General features: G+C 45.2%; 2 protein-coding genes across 13 annotated transcripts in view; both read right to left on the bottom strand.

Annotated features, from left to right (window-relative positions):
* Positions 1–8323, bottom strand: part of MTHFD1L (methylenetetrahydrofolate dehydrogenase (NADP+ dependent) 1 like) — a 112861-nt gene extending 104538 nt beyond the window's left edge. The window contains exons 1-2 of the mRNA XM_083496415.1: positions 7481–8323; positions 545–629 (exon numbers count right to left, since the gene is read on the bottom strand). Coding sequence (XP_083352541.1) covers positions 545–629; positions 7481–7704 — 309 coding nt within the window. The 5' untranslated portion in view covers positions 7705–8323. The remainder of the gene's footprint in view (positions 1–544; positions 630–7480) is intronic.
* Positions 8324–9535: 1212 nt separating this feature from the next.
* The window catches only part of PLEKHG1 (pleckstrin homology and RhoGEF domain containing G1), a 107182-nt gene continuing 102234 nt past the window's right edge, over positions 9536–14483 (bottom strand). For 7 of the 12 annotated variants that reach the window (XM_083496394.1, XM_083496391.1, XM_083496389.1 and 4 more), the window contains one exon: positions 9536–13852. In XM_083496394.1, the coding sequence (XP_083352520.1) occupies positions 12801–13852 (1052 nt within the window). In that variant the 3' untranslated portion in view covers positions 9536–12800. The remainder of the gene's footprint in view (positions 13853–14483) is intronic. The other 5 variants (XR_014524371.1, XR_014524372.1, XR_014524373.1 and 2 more) reach the window with 1 other exon arrangement.

Raw genomic sequence — 14483 nt, 5'->3', positions numbered from 1 at the left:
GAAGCCATGATAACAGAAGTAGTGTAAGAGTGCTTTCATCGAATTGCAGCATTAGAAGGGACCCTGAGGATCATCTAGTCTAACTCCCTGCAACGCAGGAATATGCAGCTGGCCCATATGGGGATCAAACCCACGACCTTGGCATTATCAGCACCACACTCTAACCAACTGAGCTAATGTATGGTGCAGATGTGACCAAGATTTTCAGAAGCTGTAGCAGGAAGATCATACAAGAAGATTTTTATTTAGGGGAAGTAACATTAAAGATTGTGAAATGGAAAAGTTAAGTCCAGCAGAAATATGGTTTCAATAGCTTCTACTACTGGCCATGTTGGGGATGATGGGGTTTGTAGTTTAGCAACATCTGGAGGCCAAAGGTTCCTCACACTATCAAATATACCCAATTTATCTGGTTTAAAGTAGCTCTGCAGTTAAGAAGATGTTATGGTGTGCAAGATAAATAGCCATTCACAGATCTAGATCTGTTTTCATAAAGTACTGGTTTGTTGTTTCACTTCTGAAATCATCATCTATAGGGTTTTACCTGTACAACAGCAAGTGCAGGTTTAAATGTAGGATGCTGTCTCTGCAGTAAATTCAGGGCTTTCCTTGAACTCTCAATGATTTCACTTTTAAAAATAAAAATATGATCTGTATTAGTATATAATATAACTTTATTTCCATGATCTCACCAGCTAGCACATGATTACCATTTCTGGATTACCCACGAAGACAATTGCTCATTTTGAGCATATCGTGAACCAATATGCAATATCTAGCAACTTCAAAATACCAAAAATATATATAAAAAAATCATCCAATCCTACAGCAACAGTTAAGATATAAAGGCTACAATCCTAAGCACACTTACTCCCATGTAAGTCCCATTGAAGATACATCAGATTTACACAGAAAGTCTTTGTTTTCTGAATGTTATTCACATTATAAGTAAACATTTATTTAAAACATTTTTACCTGTTTAGCCAAAAAGGCCCCCAGGGCAGCTTACAAAGATAAGCTATATGACCACTAGAGTGGTATCTCTGGTTATGAACTTAATTCATTCCGGAGGTCCGTTCTTAACCCGAAACTGTTCATAACATGAGGTGCGCTTTCGCTAATAGGGCCGCTGCGCTGCCGGCGCATGACTTCTGCTCACATCCCGGGACAAAATTTGCTACCAGGAGCGTCTACTTCCGGGTTAGCGGAGGTCGTTACCCGAAGCATTTGTAAGGAGGATGGTATGTAACCCGAGGTTCCACTGTAGTTTTGGCCTGTAATTAGTTCTATACCAAGGTTCACTAGTATACAATATATATCTGTACAGTGGTACCTCTGGTTACGTACTTAATTTGTTCTGGAGCTCCGTTCTTAACCCGAAACTGTTCTTAACCTGAAGCACCACTTTAGCTGATGGGGCCTCCTGCTGCCGTCGCACCTCCGGAGCACGATTTCTGTTCTCATCCTGAAGCAAAGTTCTTAACCTGAGGTACTATTTATGGGTTAGTGGAGTCTGTAACCTAAAGCGTATGTAACCTGAAGCGTATGTAACCCGAGGTACCACTGTATAGTTGGCCTTCAATGACTGATTTCCCTGTACAAAATACCCCCAAGTTATGTTATCTATGAATGAGACACACATGTGCAAAAGTGCACCTTCTTAGGAACAATCAAACCACTGGTCCAACTTGCTCAGTAGAGTCTATACTGACTGGCAGCAGCTCTCTTGGATTTTAAGCAGGTTTTTCTCCCAGCCATAGCTTGAATATGGGACCTTCTGCATGCAAAGCAGATGATCTACCATTGACTCATGGCCCTGCTCTTAATACACATATACACACAATACTGTTACATATTTCCCCAATCTCAGAGCGGTGTGAGGGTCCAGGAACTCCAGGGGCTCCTCCACGGTCTGTGTTTCCTTTGGCAATGAGGCACAGCAGAAACCGTGGTGTTTTTATGATATATGACTTATTTACACACATATACAACTTGAGCGGTTTAAAGCATTAAACTTCAGATCGGCTCCATTTCTTCTATTGCTCAAGCTTCCGATTCAAACTTTGTGCTCTGACCCTGCTTGCCACATTTAACAGACTGACACAAGGTTTCCCCCTCCCGATTACATCATCCCAAACTGAAATCCCTAAACTCCCTCCTAAAAGCTCTGGCATTCTCTTCTGCTAACTTCCCAGAGCTCAGGGCAGGGCTCCACCCATTTGCAGCTGGCACATAGTCTTCGCTTTGCTGATGGCTTATCTCTCTGTCTGTGTACTCTGTTAACAACTCATACTTAACTTAGCAGCCATTATCAGGCTGGCCTGTATTTTGACACTGCTAAATTCAGCCAAACATTGATTAAACTTCAACATTTATCAAATCCAGGAATTATGGGTGTCTTCAACCCACAAACTCTGGCACCCACAAATTCATTAACAATACATTATAGATAAATGGCGGCCAGATTTAAAAAAAAAAAAGGCCAAGGCTCCTACAGCTAGTAGTTGTGTGGATGTAGGAGTTTGTACACCTGCTGAAACTGCATATTCTACACAACTGTTAAAAGTTTTCCCTTCTGCATCTGGCCACCCTACATCTATTAACATAAAGCCAGAGGTCATGCTTTGTGAAACCAAGGTGTCAAATTGATGTTGCCTTGGGAGACCTTGATCCCAAGGTGCTAGTATCTCAAGAGGTTCTTTCCGCACGTATACCTGAAGCGTGTTCCTGTGCAAACCTGTATTTGTCTACTCAAAAGTCTCATTGCACTCAGTGGAACTTACTCCCTAGTAAGTCACCACAGGACTGCAATCTTAGCATTGCAAACTGAGAAGATTCTGCCCTGCAGAGCTATTCCAGAGTGCACACTCAAGAGAGGCACTATTCCTTTAACACCACCAGTCTTAATTTGATTACGTGGAAGCAAATTTCAATGAGCCGAATTTGGCTGACTTCTCAGTAAACATGCTTACATTTATACTGTACAAGCTCCACAAAAGGCTGAATTTCTAGGACTGCCAACTTTTTTCATCATCTAATATACATTTAGCAAAAGAAGCTTCTTCTGCCACAGAGAACAAATTATGGAGATAAACTTCCAACAGATTAACTGCTACCTGTTAAGGGAGCCTTAAAGGAAAAGGAGTTTTTTACAATAAAAAAAATTCGGCAGTGCTGCATACAGCGATGGAAAAAAGCCAAAATAGGTTGGATATATGGGAGTTGGAACTTAAGAGGTTAAGTTGTTCCCATGATGCCTCAGCATTCTGACGTCAGAAATGGAAGCTGGGAGGAGCTTTCCTGTCTGTTCCTCTCTAGTCGTTGAGAGAGAGAGGGTGTTTGCCATGTCTGCGAGAAGCCCTGGAAATATCTGAGAAAATGATGCAATAAAAGAGCTGTAAATGGACATTACTTTGCTCTGTGTGTTTGTGGGAAACTGAGTGACAAGTTGCTGCTGTGTTTTACTCTGCTGGGCGTGACGGAGAAGAAGGAGCAGATTCGCGCAGAGGAAGTGTGCCGGACCTGCCGAAGCTGCCATAAAGAGCTAATTGCCGATAGTAAATCAATTAGCACGTCACGGACTAATCAAAATACCTACAGGTTATGGACCCATAAATTACCGCTTGTAAACTTGTCACTAGAGGCTGCTGGAATGCTTTGAAGTTGCGTTCGGATGGCAGTGGAGTTGGCGAAAGCGGAGGTCTGTGTCTAAGGCAAGCAAGCAGGCTGAAAGACGCTGTGCTGAATGCAGAAGTGCTGAGAACAGCGGAAATCGTTTCTCCACGCAGCAGGAGCCGGAAGAGCTGGAGTTTTTGTGAGTACAGCTTGGGGCCCCTGGGGAAAAACGGGAGACCATGGCAGAAGGCCACGATTCCTATTCCGTACCTTTCGAAAAATTGGACGGAAAGAATTGGCAAGAATATAGCAGGAGGCTGAAGGCATGGCTGGTGGCGAAGGGTCTGTGGGAGGCCGTGCAGGGACCGCCACTTCCTACACCTGGGGCTGGAGCTACAGCAGCTGAGATAGCAGACGCCCGAAATTCCCAGAGGAGGAACCAGAGGGCCCTGGGAGCGATCGTGCTTAGCCTGGATGGTTCGCAGCTACCTTTGGTTGAGGGCCTGGAAAATGCTTGTGAGGCTTATCAGGCGTTGGAACGGGTGCACCACAGAACCACGGCTGGGGCAAAGATCCACACCACCAGACGCTTGTTTGAGATGAAGTTACGTCCTGGGGATAGCATCAGGAAGCATGTAACTGATATGCTGGCCGTGTTTAACCAGCTGAGACTGTTGGGTGTCGATTTTCCAGAGGAGCAGAAAGTGTACATTTTGCTCAGTTCTCTGGATAAGAGTTATGACAATCTGTGTCTAACTCTGGAGTCTCAGGATCCGCAACAGCTGACGCTGCATTACGTGGCGGGACGCTTGCAGGACGAAGAAGAGAAACGCAAGAAAGAGGGCAGAGCTGGCACAGGGAGCTCGGGGTGCAGAGGCGGAGCCAAGCCCGCGGAATGCACGGTACAGGCGTTTTCCGTTCGTCGGTGTTACATTTGTAATTCTACAGACCATCTGCGTCGAAATTGCCCCCACCGGAGCAGAGAGGCAAGGCAGGATGTTTTCAAGGACAACTCCCATGGGAATCAGTCGGGTTTCCATGGCAACAAGTCTGGGAAAACAGCCAGGCGTGGGACTGAGGCTAGTCAACGTGCCAGGTGCCAGGAAGAGACGTATGAGATCACGGCTAGTCTGGCGTTGTTTGAAAACAGCTGTGAGAAAGGCTCAAAGTTTCGTTTCGTTATAGACTCTGCAGCTAATCGCAACTTGATTCCAGAGACCCCTGCTGTCGAGATGTGGAATTGCAAGGCAATTCCGGCCGGGAAAACTGTGCTGTTTGCAAATGGACAGAAAAAATGTATAACTAACGTTGTAAATCTGCATTTTCGTATTTTACAGGAAACGCTGGAGTGTTGTACCGTTCCTGGGATGAACCACTGTCTTTTATCTGTGCCTTATCTACTGAAATTGGGATTTACGGTTTGTTTTCAGGGTGATGTGTGCACAATCTCCAAAGGAGGGAGGATGCTTGCCAAGGTTAAAAAGGGGCAGAATGATCTTTTCATTCTTGAAACGTCTCTGGAGGGTGAGGGGAAGGTTGAGAAAGCACAAGCACTGCGTGCTACAATTCCCAATCATGATGCATGTGTACACGCTTGGCATGCTAGGACAGCTCATGGCTCTGTAGAAGAACTACAGACGCTACCCGAGGTCGCAAACGGTTGCCACATTGTAGAATGTGGATGTGCGATGGATTGTGAAGCATGCAGACATGCAAAGGTAAAAGGGTGCAGTTACCCAAAAGTGGATAGGGTAACCGAAAAACCTTTTGAGCTAGTTCACATAGATCTGTTTGGTCCTATAAAAGAACCAAGTCTGGGAGGGTCAAGGTTTCTGCTCTCGATGCAGGATAATTTTACGCAGAATTCCTGGACCCATGGTCTCAAATCCAGGGATGATGCAGCACAGCTGATCAAAAGGTGGATTGAGGAGGTGGAACAAAGGTTTGCCACCAAAGTGCAAGCTGTCACAAGTGACAGAGGTGCTCAATTTACAGGTTCTGCTTTGCAGAGGTTCTTTCGCAAGAAAGGGATACGTCACACAGTGACTTCACCCAATCAGAGGGGGAAGGCAGAGCTCCGATGTGAGGCTCTGGTCCAGACTGCAAAGGTGTTGCTGAAAGATTCTGGGTTGCCACCAAAGTTTTGGCTGGAGGCAATCAGGTATGTGAGCTTCACCTGGAATCGGACCTACAATTCAGGGGTAGGTGACACACCGTTTGGGTTGTTGCATGGCAGGAAACCCCAGATTCATTTTTTGCGCAAGTTTGGGTCGGAAGCATCTGTGCCAGTGACTAAAGTTTTGCAGGGGCCAGATGGATCCAAGTTCCGGAAAATGATCTTCTGTGGGTATGAGCCAGCAGCGAATGCATGGAGGTTCGCGTTCCCATCAGGTGATCAGAGTAAACTGCTGATCAGCAAACACGCTGAGTTCTATGAGCAGGATGAAAAGTCAAAGGCTGCTGTCAAGCGTGATGTTCTCTCAGAGTGTCTCTCTGATTCAGAACAGGAAGGTTCTGATGAGGAGGAAGAAGAAGCTGAGTCTGCTGATGACGATCAGGTCACTGACCAAGGTCTGGAGCAGGGTGGGGCATCTCCACAAGTTGTTAAAAGGGAGGCCAAGAGTGAGCCCAGTTCTCCTGTGAGTATAATGGAGAGGATTCGAAAACGCTTTAAGTCAGAGGGGGAGTCCCATGATGCTGAGGACACAGTTCCTGGTGGCAGTGAGTCAGAGGTAACGTCTGAGTTTGTGCCCAGGCGATCCAGTCGCACAACGAAGGGTGTTCCACCGGAAAGATACCAAGCCACAGGTGCGTTGGTAAGTTTCGCACAGTGTGAACCTGAGAGTGACGTGGATGTTCCACAGGTATTGTCAGAATGTGTGGCAGAGGGGGTATGGGAGTTGGAACTTAAGAGGTTAAGTTGTTCCCATGATGCCTCAGCATTCTGACGTCAGAAATGGAAGCTGGGAGGAGCTTTCCTGTCTGTTCCTCTCTAGTCGTTGAGAGAGAGAGGGTGTTTGCCATGTCTGCGAGAAGCCCTGGAAATATCTGAGAAAATGATGCAATAAAAGAGCTGTAAATGGACATTACTTTGCTCTGTGTGTTTGTGGGAAACTGAGTGACAAGTTGCTGCTGTGTTTTACTCTGCTGGGCGTGACGGAGAAGAAGGAGCAGATTCGCGCAGAGGAAGTGTGCCGGACCTGCCGAAGCTGCCATAAAGAGCTAATTGCCGATAGTAAATCAATTAGCACGTCACGGACTAATCAAAATACCTACAGGATAGCCATGTCTATGTCGCAACTCTGAAAATGGCAACTGCCCTCACAGGATCCAGTGACTTTCTTTTATTATTGTGTTTTTCACTGGGTTGTAAATCATCTTTGGGATTTATTCTATTTCAATTTATATGTATATTTATTTATTTTATATCTATCCATCTGTTGGCATCCGTCTTTCTCAAGAGACGATGGAAGAGAGAGAGAGAACCTATATATATTTGGTGTGTGTGTGTCTGAAGACAGATATAAATAAGCAAGTTCCAATGAACCTAAATGAACTCCGATTTGAGTTAGTAGCTCTAGAAGCGGGGAGAGTGAAAGCAGGCGCTCACGGGGCCAATAGGAAGCCGCGCTTCCCGCTTCTTCGCAGCGGATTGGCTGCCGGAGACGCCACTCCCTCCTCCCCCCCCCTTCTCCTCCGCAATGCATCTGCGTTATTGCATCAGACACAACAGCCAGCCCGGAGGCGGAGCCCTCCTCCCCACGTGGAGGCGAGGGGCCGAGTGCCGGCTACAAACTAGAAGCGCTGGCGGCGGGACCAGGCACTTCCCACCCCCACGTTCTGCAAAAGGGAACCGTCCGCTTACCTGGCCGCCGAGCCCCGTAGCCCTCCGCTGCCGGACCCTCGCTGCTTGTCCAGGCGGCCCCACGTGCCGCAGATGCCCCGGGGGAGCAGGAGCGCGCCTGGGCAGCCGCTTCCAGGGCGCAGCAGAGGCAGAACCCCGCAGCTGACCACCTTCTTCCCGCCGTGCTTGGCTGCAGCCGGTGCCGCCGGTCTCCACGCCAGGCGACGGAGGGCAGAGAGCCTCATGGCTGCGAGAGGAAGGACGGGAGGGAAGCTGCTGCTGCTGTCGGGGCTCCCTGGCGGGGAGGCGGAGTTGTTGGCTTCTGGGGAGGGACGTGGCGCGGGGAGGGGCGCCCGACGGGCAAAGCGTGGCCGGCTCCAAGAAATGCCTGCGAAAGGCGGGGGCCCAGCGGAGCCTCGGCGCCTCGCTCGCACCTCCGGGCATAAACTCGTCCGCAAAGCTCCCCTCAGGTGGTGAGCGAGCGGCTTGTCCTCTCCTGCGGACCCAGGGCATGTGCCATGGCCCTCGCTTCACCTGAGCAAACGTCGTCACTTGGAAATATTGGCCTTATAATGAACACAGGGGGGCATGTTAGCCTTTGCTAACTTGGAAATAAATCCCACGGAAAGCAGCTGGCCTTGCTTCAAAGAAAACGGGAAAAGAGGGACGAGGAGCAATATTTGGTAATTAAAACTGCCAACCACCGCTTCAGCGTCTGCTGCTGCTGCTGCTGCTTGGAGAATCTTCCTTTGAAGAGCAACTCGCCCAGCTGGCAGCAGACTCTGGCTTTTCCCACAGTACCTCAGCGTTGTGCCTTTTCTGGGGCATTGTGGGAAATGAAATTTGAAATGGTGGACACCCACCATGGGTTACAAGGGGCCCAGGACAACACTTGGCACCAATTATTAGTAGGAAGAAAGGCTGCAGCATGATTAGTAGGATACCCAGAGTTTTGAAGAAGCCCTTTGGCAAGGAGGGGAAATGGTTCTTTCTTAATAAAAGCTGGTGCTAAAAGGTAAAGGTACCCCTGCCCGTACGGGCCACTCTTGACAGACTAGGGTTGTGCACCCATCTCACTTAAGAGGCCGGGAGCCAGCGCTGTCCGCAGACACTTCTGGGTCACGTGGCCAGCGTGACAAGCTGCATCTGGCGAGCCGGCACCAGAGCAGCACACGGAACGCCATTTACCTTCCCGCTATAAAGCGGTACCTATTTATCTACTTGCACTTAAGGGTGCTTTCGAACTGCTAGGTGGGCAGGAGCTGGGACCGAACGACGGGAGCTCACCGGGGATTCGAACTGCCGACCATGCAATCGGCAAGTCCTAGGCGCTGAGGTTTTACCCACAGCGCCACCCGCGTCCAAAAAAGCTGGTGCTAGAGCTCACAAAAGCATCTCTCCATGTTTCTACAGCTTTTATTGGTGCCTCAGTCTCAGTGGTCCCAAGTCAGGGGTGCTTTCTGTCATCCTAAACCACAGTGTCCTACTGGTACATGGATACTATGTTCATTTTTCTACTCTGGGAGAACCTGTGCTACTCCTAGCCTATGCACCAGAGTGATATTTCTACACTAGCTCTTCAGGACCCCAGAGATTGCTAATACCTGGTGTCTGAACAAATGAACAACAAATCACAGCTCTCACTTGTTGACTAAAAATACTGAGGGGCAGAAGCAACCTACTAAGCTGGCTCATTTCACAGCAATTGCTTAGAAGGATACCTGCATATTTTGCTTCATATTTCACCCCCCTCTTCCTGGAGGGCTAAAGACTTACCCTTTCCCTCCAAATGAAAGCTCACAAATCCAGGCCCTCTGCCCAGGGTGCCAATGAAGGCCTTCACAGGCACCATGGCACCCACAGGCTTTAGCTGGGTGACCCCCATAATACATTATACTAGAGCACACTCTTTGTTTTGTATATGTTATATACAAAATATGTTCACCAATGCTGGCCCTTCCCAGCTGATTCAGTAAATGGTAAAAGCCAAGCAAAGGAGGCAGTGGCAAAAGTTGCAAAAGGGTGAATCCCCTTGGTACACTGCACAGTGTGAAACAATTAACAAAACAGACTACATTTTCTTTTTTCAATTTTGCTGCAAATAGTATTTATTCCCCCCCCCCCGGCAGCTATTACTTACATATTTTCAGGTTTGGCATGCTTTAAACTCAGCTTTTAAGCATAACAAAATGAGAAAAAGCTTTACTGAAGAATATTCTACATGTACATACATTTTTTACATCTTCCTTAAAAAAGACTCCTTACATGAAAAAAAAGTGCAATGTAGAGGTTGTCTCTAACCAGTAGAATAAAATGCTAACAAATGATTTGCAGAAATTAGGAAACACGCAGTGTGAATCCATCCAGAATGACTTCATTGTGAACCCTGTCCAGTAGAACCATGCTGACACTATCAACAAATAGTACAGAAATACATTAAAACCAGAGTATTTTACAAACAATGTTACATGGTTAAAAATTATAAACCTCCTTTCAAATGTTCTTTACAAAAAGTTGCAAAAGAGAGGTATGACTCTTCAAAAGAAAAGAGAAATCCACCTTTAAACTAATAAAAATGTGATGAGTCTGCTATGACCTATCTAATTTGCAGCACATGTCATATTGACTCCTCTGCTGCATCCTTAATTCTCTGGCTCCATTGTTCCAGTTTTAGTAATGGCTGCTATTTTCCTACTGTGCCCTCACATTACACTTTTGTGCTACCCACTGCCATGAATGAAGTAATGTGCTCAGGAGAGTTCAGACAGTAAAACGGACCCACTAACCTACAATGTGGGTGGTGGTCTTGAAGAAGACCCTCAAATGAACTCGCCTTTTGTGTACCAAGAAACAGCTGCTTTTGATTCCATTCATATTTGTATTGTCCTGAGGCTGCAGAAAATTTATATAATTTGCTCATTTGAGAAGGCTGTGCAACAAAGTGAATTTAACCTTCTATGTTACAATATGAAGGAATATATATTAGTGTCTTCAGAAAAAAAGATGCATGGTATTTCCAACTGTTCATTTACCAAGTTCAAACCAGGTTAACAATGGCATTCTTTTGCTATTTTGGCTACATAAGTTTTGCATGAGGAACTGTAGTATTTATAAAATCAAGATCTGCTTTTTTGGTTGGGAGTAGTTTTCTTTCTAACTGGTATTTTTGGGGAAATGGCAATTGTAGATGTTAGACAGCGTAAGTCAAGCTCCCTACAAAGCATGAACTAGATACAAGGTTGGCAGCTCATTTGAGAACTGAAAACCAGTATTGCCCTTGTTTTTATGGAAACATTTTCCAGGGCTCAACTACCTGTGAATTCAGCTGTTTGCTTTTCTGCCAGCAAAGCAAAAAGTACCCCAAACATATTATTGTTTGTTCCTCACCAAGCTATGTGTTCCATTAAGCATATATCTCATTATTTTATCAGATTAATAAAATTCCTCTGTCGTTACAAAGGAACCTAAATGTGCCTATTGTTAATGCACTCAAATTAATTTCTTTTACTATTATTTACATTATTTTACATTTTTATTAAATAAAAATTGAAGTTTGCTAATTTAAAATATACTTGCATTAGTCATAATCTATTTTACTAGACATAGCTTGAATTGCAGTCAGCTCTTCTATGTAACTGGGACAGCCTTGTATAAGAAATTTTGAGATCGTGGTAAACCAGAAATAAAATCCCAACATTCTTGAAGTAGTATTTCAAAAATTAAAAAGCATTTGTTGCATGAAGTTCAGATAAATTCAGAAACCACAAAGCTTTCAATATCTATTTTTGTAGAATGGAATATACACTCATCACTTGTGGGATTTTGTCAAAAAATGCCTGCAAAAGCAACTTGTTGACATTCTAAAATGTATGAGGGCTACTGTGCCTTGTGCTAGAGCAAAGTGGAATGCTTTTAAGTGGAAAAGAGAGAACTCCCATCCTTGGCAAAATGCATTTCAATTTCATTTATATCACTGTTATATGTCCTTCATCTGAAAACTGGTTAAACATTGTGTGTTTGCACACCGTATTTTTTTTCAAGTAAAAACACTACTGCTTCCAAGCTAAAGCTATGCAAAAAATAAGATGACAGAATACACAGGAGCATAAACAGTAAGAGTCAACTCTATTCAGGTATTTGGTACCTGCTCATACTAAATCTGTGAAGGGGTTATTGAGAATGTAGACATGGGTGCCTTTCACGTTCTCCCAGCCCATGTGTGATAAGCACCAGTCTAAAAGGTTGGGCTATGTGAGCATGGATATGCAAGTGAACAGCTCCTGCCCCAGGAACAGCTATCAATCAGCTCTGTGGAGGGAGCCATACCTGCATACAGATGGACCTATTCAGATGGATGCCAAGACATGGCCAGCATGTGTGTCAGTATTTAGATGGCGATAACGGCTTGTGCTATCTCAGTGTTCCCTCATATGTTTGGCATTTACGGGTACTAAACATCTGATTAGGGCTACTTACTACTTTCATGTGATAAAAGGGAGACAAAAAGGAATGTAGTGTATTGAAATAAAAGGATACCAACTTAAACAAATGGGGGAGGGGGATCCCTTTAAGCTAAAGGGATAGCTTTAGACTGAACCATCTCTAGTTTGTGTTCAGTAATGTATAGGTTTGAATTACTAGTGTCAGGAAATCGTTTCCAAAATGGAGTTCCAGCTACCCTGCAGGCTTGAATTGGAGAAAGGTGCTTTGCTGCTTGATCCCACAGATATTCCATTTTGGTCTGTACCACAAGTGCACATTTTATTTATCAAACCTACTTGGAAAAGTGGGCTGCGGAAACGTAAGGAGGGGAATCTTAACGCTATTGGAGTTAAGTGACAATACAACAATAAGCTTCAGTCCAATCACAGTATTTCATACCTCACTTGATGAAAATATATGTGCAGTCCTTTAAGCAAGTAAACCTGAGAGTACTCTTTCTTTATCTTGTAGTATTGTAGTATTGATCAGTGAAATATCACTGATATTTCACTGCACATTTCACATAATATGCCAGTCCCCCCCTCCCCCTGCTTTTCAGCATTAATGCCATTCCTAGGACAAAATCAGAATTCTGGCCTACGTGACTGGCTCTCATAAAATCATTGCCATGATTTCAGCATAGGGGACACTGTTGAGAACGGATGCAAGGAAAAGCTAGCCAGAAATCTGCCTGCAACGTGAAGCCAGTCAATAACTTGACAGTGCAAAACTAGTCACTTTAAATTTCTCACTACATTATAGTTAAAATATACACACTACAATGTACTCTACCAGTACAGGCAGCCCTATTATAACTTTGTCAGCATTAAGGCATAATGTTAGGAATTAAAAAAAAAAATCAAGCAAAGCTGCTTGAGCTAAGACACTGAAATTTTTCCCTTAAGGACTGGACAATGTTCTGCTGATTAGGAGATGGTACCCTCCATAGGTAATCATTCAATTTATCTGAATCACTACATGTGGCCAGGAAAGAGTCTGATGCCTTAGCAGGAGCCAGGGGCATATTTTTGTCACTACAAGTTTCTGAAGCAGCGCAATGTACATTTATGTTTGGATCCGAGAGTTTTGTTTGGTTGTAGAAACTCTCTAAATCGGAGCCCTCATCTTCAGATTTTATTTCAACGTAGTCGTCGTCATCCCCTTCTCCATCATCAGTGTCTTTGAAGTTAGAAAAATAGTTCTGGGTAGCTATTTGTGCATTTGAGAGCAAGTTTCTGTTAACTCTAAGAATTTTTTGAGAATCCTGCAGAATCATTTCGGAGCAATTCTCAAGGCTCTGCTTTGCTCCATCACATGCTGCAAGTCCTGGGGTGGCACCTGGCACAGATTCTTTATGGTGTTCAGAGAGAAAGTTCCTGTCTGAATGCAGCTGCTTCTTGTCCATTTCATGTGGATAATTTATTGACTCCCCAGACTTGCTGGCCACAATAGAGGAAGATGATTGTGACCTGCTGTGCATCTGTGACTTTGCATTGCTTTCCCGTCTTCCTAAAGAGTTAAAAACCTGACTGTGGTGCAAGTTCTCTTTGTTAGGCTGACTTATAATTGCACTCCACCTTTGTGCAGGAATGTGCGGGCGAAGAGGAGTCTGAAGGGAAGGCACTGAGCAGGCCGCTGGCAACTGTCTCTGCTTTGCACTCATTTCCGAAGGGGAGCTTCTGGCCTTTAGGTGTGGGACTTCCGACCAGGGAGAGAAATCTGAGAGTTCCACATTACTGTATGTTGAGTGCAACCAGTCTTCTGCTCTGAAGCATTCCGCAGCTAACTGAGATGTTGACACTGGTGAGGAATACCTTATGTTTGATGGGTCTTGAGAACTAGTCTTTTGGGGTGAGGTTTCCCGAAAAACAATCTGATCGTAGAGCTGGGAATATTCAGCAATTCTGGCACCTAAAGAAAAGTGTGACAGAGGACACAATGGTCAAAACAAAGTTGCATTGCATATTATAAAAAGGCTGTAACATGGGAGTTAAATTTATAGCGTAGTAAGGGCGCATCTTTTTAATAAGTCCTGTTGATTCTAATAGGTCTTACTGACAAGTAAGCATGCATAGGATTGTAGCCTTAGCTATATTATCCACTCTATTATAGCCTTATTTGGATGTTATTACTACTATACACGGCGTTTTGAATCCCCGCGATGGGGTGAGCTCCCATTGCTCAGTCCCTGCTCATGCTAACCTAGCAGTTCAAAAGCACGTCAAAATGCAAGTAGATAAATAGGTACCGCTCCGGCGTTTCCGTGTGCTGCTCTGGTTCGCCAGAAGCGGCTTAGTCATGCTGGCCACATGACCCAGAAGCTGTACGCCGGCTCCCTCGGTCAATAAAGTGAGATGAGCACTGCAAACCCAGAGTCGTCCACAACTGGACCCAATGGTCAGTGGTCCCCTTTACCTTTACTATTATACAATTAAGATCACAGGGGGGGGGGTTGCATATGCTGGCCGCCGCCAGGCCCACACCTACACTATCCACAAACTAGGGGTTTCTCTGTAAAGGGGGACATGCATGGGCTGCTAAG

Source organism: Podarcis liolepis, assembly GCF_965112155.1.
Source record: "Podarcis liolepis genome assembly, chromosome: 3".
NCBI classification, from domain to species: Eukaryota; Metazoa; Chordata; class Lepidosauria; order Squamata; family Lacertidae; genus Podarcis; species Podarcis liolepis.
The sequence above is the reverse complement of the archived record's forward strand: the minus strand, read 5'-3'. Positions and strand labels throughout refer to the sequence as shown.